Source organism: Montipora capricornis, chromosome 1 (genome assembly GCF_036669925.1).
Source record: "Montipora capricornis isolate CH-2021 chromosome 1, ASM3666992v2, whole genome shotgun sequence".
In the NCBI taxonomy this organism is placed as follows: Eukaryota; Metazoa; Cnidaria; class Anthozoa; order Scleractinia; family Acroporidae; genus Montipora; species Montipora capricornis.
The window spans coordinates 52,837,035-52,844,854 of NC_090883.1; the positions used below are offsets into that span (position 1 = coordinate 52,837,035).

Sequence of the window (7,820 nt, forward strand, 5' to 3'; positions counted from 1 at the left end):
AACCATCTTCCATATAACAAAATCTGGTCTCACTTCGAATACCACAGAAATCGTGTGTGAGGAACATGTAAAATTGTAAACGTTTCTTGGCTTTTGTTTTCAACTCTTGTGATTTGTCAACATCTTTTAACACAAAAAATGCTCTTTCAAAATTGGCTGTAAATGAATTTTATTGCGTTAACAGCCTTCCTGTAGGTTTATGCATTCTCTGTGTAAAAATGATAACATTCCTATGTGGGGAAAGCACCGTTGCCGCATAAGAAAAGAAATTGCTATCCACCTTACACGGATCATTACTTAACGTTATTGTAATCACTTCGTGACTATTTCAACCTTTTTTAATATGACAAGGACGTGATAGTTCCTCAAAAATGACACTGGTCGGAACGGCGCTTAATTTAGGGGAGAAAATGAAAATTTATCCTCAAGTGCTAACGTTCTGCATAAAACCTCAAATTTGGCTATTTCACGTTGTTGTTTTGCAGACGACGTGAAAGAAATGGACAAAACTGAAAAATGCACGTGCAATGCGAGGAAAGCTATTGCTTTTGCCTACTAAGTATGCAAATTTGTGACGTTCTCGTTTTCGTTGACGTCGCCATTGTCGTTGCTTAAGCTCCCTAATAAGCTGGATTTACCACAGGTAACCCAGGCTCACTGTGTGCGTCACGTAGGTATTAAAATATAGAGAACATATGAAGCGAAGTTTAGGTCTGAAAATTTGCTAGAAAATGGAAATAAAAATCGATAAAACTTACCATGTGATGAGCTGTTGTTGTCTTTAATACGTACACGAAGTTTCGGGAAAAATGGTCCCCGTTCACCTTCCTTCATAGTATAGTGACAAGGTAGGAGACGGAAGCCAGCTTATGGACTCCGATCGACCCAAAACAAGCACGATTTTTTTCGCGAAAATCGAATCCAGTCGCTAAATAAACACGCCAGGCTCGTGGAACATGAATTTCTCTAAACCATGAAACCACTGAAGTATCTCCAGGTAGCAACGCGAAGCCACCAGACTCCGTAAAACTTGTAAGTTAACCTGCTAAAATGGCGGCCAGAAAGCGTTGTACTCGCGAAGTGTCCAATTCAAAACGCCTGGTGACGAGTATAATAAGTCATCCTGGAGGGAGGGGAGTCCCAGATTGCTCAGTGAGTTTTGTTTTTAGCAATGTGGGACTCCCCTCCCTCCAGAACTTATTAAACTCGTCACCAGGCGTCTAGAGTTCAGTGCCATTTTGAATTGGACACATCGCGAGTACAACGCTTTCTGGCCGCCATTTTAGCAGGTTAACTTACAAGTTTTACGGAGTCTGGTGGCTTTGCGTTGCTACTTGGAGGTGCTTCAGTGGTTTCATGGTTTAGAGAAATTCATGTTCCACGAACCTGGCGTGTTTATTTAGCGACTGGATTCGATTTTCACGAAAAAAATCGTGCTTGTTTTGGGTCGATCGGAGTTCTGTCTCCTACCTTGTCACTATACTATGAAGGAAGGTGAACGGGGACCATTTTTCCCGAAACTTCGTGTACGTATTAAAGACAACAACAGCTCATCACATGGTAAGTTTTATCGATTTTTATTTCCATTTTCTAGCAAATTTTCAGACCTAAACTTCGCCTCATATGTTCTTTATATTTTAATACCTACGTGACGCACACAGTGAGCCTGGGTTACCTGTGAACTTACACGCTGAGGTCCAATCGGTCAGTTTGGAACGTGAGTAATGGCGGACCATGAAATCCAAAACTTAACTCAAAGTGAACAACCTTTGAATAAAAAATCAAAGCTCAAAATTTGAAGAAAAAAAGGAAGTGATTTTTTTGATTACTTGGGCACTTTAACCATGACAAACATGAGTGAAAGGTAAAAGCCAAAACGCGGTTGGTTTGTATGAGTTAGAAAGAGTAAATATGCCTGCTTGATTTATGCTGAAAGTTCCCCGAACTTCCAACTTGAAGCTGTTTGACAATCGTATACCCTTTAGTTTTTACTGTGTGCAAACACGCCCTCGTGGTAACCACCATAGAGTTGTTGAGGATAGCGTGTTCATATTTTTTATCTAAATACAGTATAACCTGACTAGTACCTACCACCTTTCCTGAATTAATTTATTCAAATCAAGCATGGCGCAACACCTCACTTAGAAGATGACAACCTGTTGGCTATTAACGAAACGCGGTTTTATCATATTGATACCTGGAGCCCTTCAGTTAAGTCCTTTGCGTGGCTCGAATGACGCCCGTATGCGAGTAAAGCGCCTTTGCCCTTTGACCATGCTGCCTAAATTTCTTGTATTATTCCATATTTAGTTGCGTATTATGGTCATTGAAGCGGCTGGACTGAAGAACCAGGCGCTGAGCACACGTTTCAGCTAGAAATGGGCGACTAGACGTCGACTCCGCCTAAGCTTTTGTTTCATGGCAATTTCTGTCCAAAAAACCTGTCGTTATTGTTAAACATCTTCTGCATTCTAGGAGAAGGATACCCGCACCGTTAGTCAGTTCCAGTACTCAGATTGGCCGGATACTGGAGTACCGGACTCTGGAGTGGGGATTGTGGATCTTATAGGACAAGTGCAGAAGTGGCAGCAGCAAAGTGGAAACACTATTATCGTAATACACTGCAGGTAAACTGAAGTAAAACAAGAAATAAGCCTTTTGCGAGTTGATTCTTCCCTCGGTTCCTGTTTGTAGTCAAAATACTTCCTCCTTCAACCAGTAAGAATAACAATGATAATGAATAATTATAATGATGATGATGATGATGATGATGATAATACTAACAAGAAGACGGAGAAGAAGAAGAAGAAGAAGAAGAAGAGGGAGATAGCGCAGATTTCATGAAATGATCAAATGTCCGTTACATATTCACTATAGAAGGTTAAAATTATAAAATAGTGACATCAAAATTTGCACTTCTTATAAATAGTTATTAGAACAAAAATACAACATGTGAGACGATACTGTTACTGCATCAACTTAATGCGAACTTAAAATAATGTCATATATTATAAATCGTTTAAAAATAGAAAAGTAGCAAAGAAGGTGATTTCACAAAGTGTGTGTGGTTACGATTGAATGACTTTTTAAAAACTATTTGGAATAAGTACAATTCCTTTTTACTTAATGTTACTATTCACTTACAATACAATTTGATTCAGCTGTGTTCTTAACAGTAAAAGTAAAGTTAAGTAACCGTATTTAACGTCGACAACTCGTAACATTAATTCAACTGACAAACCTGAGGTCGACGGTGCGCTCATTTTACTTTTCCCTCTCCTTTTTACTGGTATTTAAAACTACTTAAGGATGGTGTCTACTAATTCAAAGGTATTTTTGCGCGGTTTACTGGATAGGCGGGAAAAGCAGATCTTAAGAAGTCTTATTGTAATCCAAAAAGAAAATTGGGGCTAACCACGCATTTTTCGGAGATAATTAATAAACAATATTTGTAAAAAGCTTTAAAATACAGAGCAATTAATGGCGTTCTTTTACAAATTGTAGCTTAATTATATCTGAAAGAAGCGTGGTTACCCCCAATTTTCTTTTTGGATACCAGGAACACTTGCTAAGTTTTGCTTTCTCCGCATAGTTTCAAACCGCGCAAAAATATCCCTGTATTAATAAGCACCACCCATAGGAAATCCGAATATCTCGAGATGCGCAGAACGAATGCGCAATAACAATGGTAGGCACCGTCCTTAAGCTACACAAAACGGGAAGAAGTCGAAACAAGGATGTGACATCCGGGGATCGAACTTAGGAACTCTTGCACAAAGGCCGCAGACTAACCAACTATGCCGTACTTGCTCCTCAGTCTCTAACATCAAGTCAGGTAGAATTGCGTGCGTTGATTCTATTCCTAAAGATGGAAAGGGTTGAATACAAAATTGTCGTGACATTCACTGACCATGCCAATCACTAAGCGTAACACTGTTGGCCTCCACAGACAAGCAAGATGTTATCGACGACTATTTCCAGTCGACAATTAAATTTAATCGACCACTGTTCGTGTTCGGAAATGCGATTTCTTCATGTCGTGAACCGATACGTTTTGTGGGAACCGTGCAATGCGAATTTTTACACAGGGCAAAATGAAGAACCGCAGAGTTTCAAAATCGTTTGCGTCTTAAGTAATCGATTTTACTTGCTGACATGCAGGAAATTGGGAATTGTCGATAACAACACGGCCGCTTTTGTCATCGAAATCTGAAGCAGTTTTCCTTTTGTAGAGCAAAACTACTTTGCTGTCGCTTGATTTTTCGCTATTTGTAGTTGATAACTGTTGTCATTGATAACTTTTTGTTATCGATAACTAAAACGTTTCCGACAACAACTTGCCAAGTTTGTGGAGGCCCTCATGAGGAGAGAAACAATGCCAACCGTCCACTAACAAGCTCAGTTTGTAACAATCTGTTGTTAAATCTATCGTCAGCGGTGGCGTGGGTCGCACAGGCGTGTTCTGTGGAATCAGCATGATGATCGAGCGTCTCAAGTCTGAAGGTGTGATTGACGTTTTTCAAACAGTGCAGGCCATGAGGCTTCAAAGACCAGCCATGGTGCAAACAGCGGTAAGGCCATTTATGATGAAATTCCCCTTGGGATTAAAAAAAAAAAAAGTTGTCGTTAAGAGGATAGGCATGGGATCGGAACTGGCTTTGGAGCTTGTAATCAAGGCGTTCCTATGGCATGCCATGATCACGGCCTACAGCATACAGGTAGACGAGAATAATACGTTTTTTAGGTCCTAAACATCGCCAAAAAGGGTTCACCGGGGGTAAGAAAAATCGTGCATGCATCCAAGCCGATTGAATGAATGTGTTTGCCGGTTAATTAACTTTCTGTCTGTCATCCTCTTATACTCTTTCCTTCTTTCCTTCCCTTTCAAACTTGTAATGACATTACCACGTTTATATTATCTCTTTTAGAGAAGATTAGTTTTACAATATGGTAGAGTATACCTCCCTGGCATGCGAAAAGTTCACTTGCGGTTTCTATCCGTGGCTCAAACTTGTTCTTGACCAAACATTCTTGGTGTGTTCTCACGTGATCAGCGTCCATTTTTAACCAAAGGAAATGAAAGATTGCATAAGTGTACACTTAAAAGGGGCTGTGTCAAATGAGTAATGAGGAATTCTAATTTACTGATTAAATTTTCCTTACATCACAAACACGATGATTCTGAGCAAAAACGACCTTTATCTAGGCGATTTGCCAGAAACTTGAAAAAAGTCGGGCGGACTTTTTTCAAGATTACCCACATGCAATCGGTCTGAATCTAGTCCTCTTGTGTCCTCCATCCAAGCTTCTCCTTCTGTTGTTGTTGTTCAACAGTTTTAAGGACGTTCGCGCCCATTGCTACTGCGCATCCTTACAGCGCACGCAAATTCACATGCCACGTCATGCATCGAGCGCGCGCACTAAATACTAAAATGAACAATGATAGGGCAGTTGGCCATTGCTATAGCTTTGCTTGGATTTAACGATCTTGGATGTTCGGTGACCCCTACTTTTCTTTTCAGAAACAGATTTTATTTACAATTATCTCCAGATTGTCCAACAATGAACAAAAAATCAAAGTGAGAAGTGGTAACATTTGCAGAAAGAAATCAATGTTGGAAAATTTTCGCGCGAATGTCCTTAAGTGGTTATTGCAATGTTTCATTCTACTTTTGGGGAATTTTTGGGGTCATAAAATTACATCATTTCGCGTGGCATAGTACCTTTAATTCCCGGAGGATTAGATCGATTGGCTCGTTGCTCGTATTTTTCCTCGCCCCTTCGGGGCTCGGAAAAATACCATGCAACTCGCAAAATATCCGCGGGTATTATTTGCTAAACCATTCAATAAGGTGTATTTATTCAACCAACGTAGGAATTTCCACGTATCCATAATTCTCACACGTTGATGTTTAGAATAAAACTGAATTACCTCTGCTCATGGGCACTGAAAATTTCTTAAACGGTGTTAAATTATGTGTAATTGCATTTATTCTGTAATACCCGGTTTGTCTTATTTCTTCCTTTTAGGAACAGTACGAGTTTTGCTACACGACGCTGCAAGAATACTTGGATTCGTTTGATTTATACGCCAACTTTCAATGAAAAGTTTGTAATCGATAGTTTCCATTTGAAACTTAAAGAATGTGCAAAGTTAAAGTTAACTTTCACCTCTCCATTTTTTGAGGAACTGTCTTCGTGCGATTTTACAATTTTGTAGGCAACGAACAAATAATTGGACTGAAGGCCCCCTTTTGGCGCAGACAACTATTTTTAATTATATTTTAAGAAGAATTACAAATTTTCTGTATAAACGGAACAAGGGCTAAAGAAAATTAATTCCGCAAAGCTATTAAGCAAAGTAAATAGAAATGAAACTCGACTATTTTGATATAAAATGTACATCCAGATTGCAAAAGTTTATTTTTTTCTGTGATTACTCAAGATGAACATTCAGTGTGTGGGAAGCTGATTTTATTTATAGGAAGCGAATTAAGTGATGAGTGTATGGTTGTGGTTGGCGTCAGTTCGTCAGCTGTCATTGTGACGTCAGGTCGCAGTAAACATTTTCTAATGGTCGGATTCAGCTTCCTGTCTCGAAGTTTTTTACTCAGCTATCTTGTCCTGCGAATTCTTTTTCTAAAACTTACAATTATGACTAAGTATAATAAAGACGGCTTTTGCAATGGCTGCTTCATACTGCAGCGCTAGTCGTATGCACCTAGGATTTTTCTGCCTGTGAGAAGCGCTTGTCAGCAATAACATAAAGGAAGTTTGTCGCTGTTGGTTTTCGGTAGTCTTGGATTTTTGCAATACATTCTTTTTGTGCTCAAACCTGGCACGTGCTACTAAATGTTATTTCTTAAAACTTTGACAAAATAAAACAAAGCGACACTTTCCATGGCTGCTATACTCTGGTACCCCTTGAATTTTGGTAACACATTTTTTTATGCAAAAACAGCGGCACGTGCTACAGACAAGATCTTTTTTAAAGGAGCGTGTTAAGAATGTGGTTTAAATGTAATTTCATAAGGCTTTAGCAAAATAAAAAGAGACTTTTCTTTATTTTTGTTGTTGTTGCGTTATGAGAATTTGTTTAACGACCTACTGTTCGAGTGGTGATTGTTATTGCTTGATCTTAATCACAAATTGTTCGAGACAGCAGAAAGCAAATCGTTATTTTTAAGAAAGTTACGACATTTTTTAATTTCGAAGACATGTTTCGATGTTACAAACATCATCGTCAGTTACAAAATATTTGAAAAACCGTTAGGACTATATAACAACTTGGCGAAACATGCATAATTAAATATAATTAAATGACAAGAGATACATATTTGAGTGGGGTTACAGAGTGTTAGAAAGAATGTAGAGCCTAAAGCGTAAGTGTCAGGTTGACGTGATGAACTTGTTGGTTGATGAACGGTTTTTCAAATATTTTGTAACTGACGATGATGTTTGTAACACCGAAACATGTCTTCGAAATTAAAAAATGTCGTAGCTTTCTTAAAAATAATCACAAATTGTACAAAAACACGCCATTTCAGCTGACAACTATGCTACAGGAGCTCGTAATAGGAGAGTACAACTGGGCTTGCATGCTACAACAAGTTGCAAAATTGTTGAGGCACTCCTGTTAAAAAACACCTTTTCTAGCTTCCAATACCCGCCGGATCTAGAATTTAAACCTTTCCCATTTCCCTTCCCATCTCCCCCTTTCAATGTTTGACTGTTTAAGTTTTCAGCATTTTTTTTGTCTTGCTAGCAACATTGACAGGGAAGGCAGGGAAGGGTGGGGGGAAGCTGCAGTGTGGGAGATG

At 39.0% G+C, this 7,820-nt stretch overlaps 1 protein-coding gene across 1 annotated transcript in view; it reads left to right on the top strand.

Moving 5' to 3' along the window:
- Window positions 1-7,065, top strand: part of LOC138016480 (receptor-type tyrosine-protein phosphatase S-like) — a 93,511-nt gene extending 86,446 nt beyond the window's left edge. Inside the window, exons 40-42 of the mRNA XM_068863618.1 lie at window positions 2,476-2,627; window positions 4,436-4,571; window positions 6,031-7,065. Coding sequence (XP_068719719.1) covers window positions 2,476-2,627; window positions 4,436-4,571; window positions 6,031-6,105 — 363 coding nt within the window. The 3' untranslated portion in view covers window positions 6,106-7,065. The remainder of the gene's footprint in view (window positions 1-2,475; window positions 2,628-4,435; window positions 4,572-6,030) is intronic.
- Window positions 7,066-7,820: the final 755 nt, after the last annotated feature.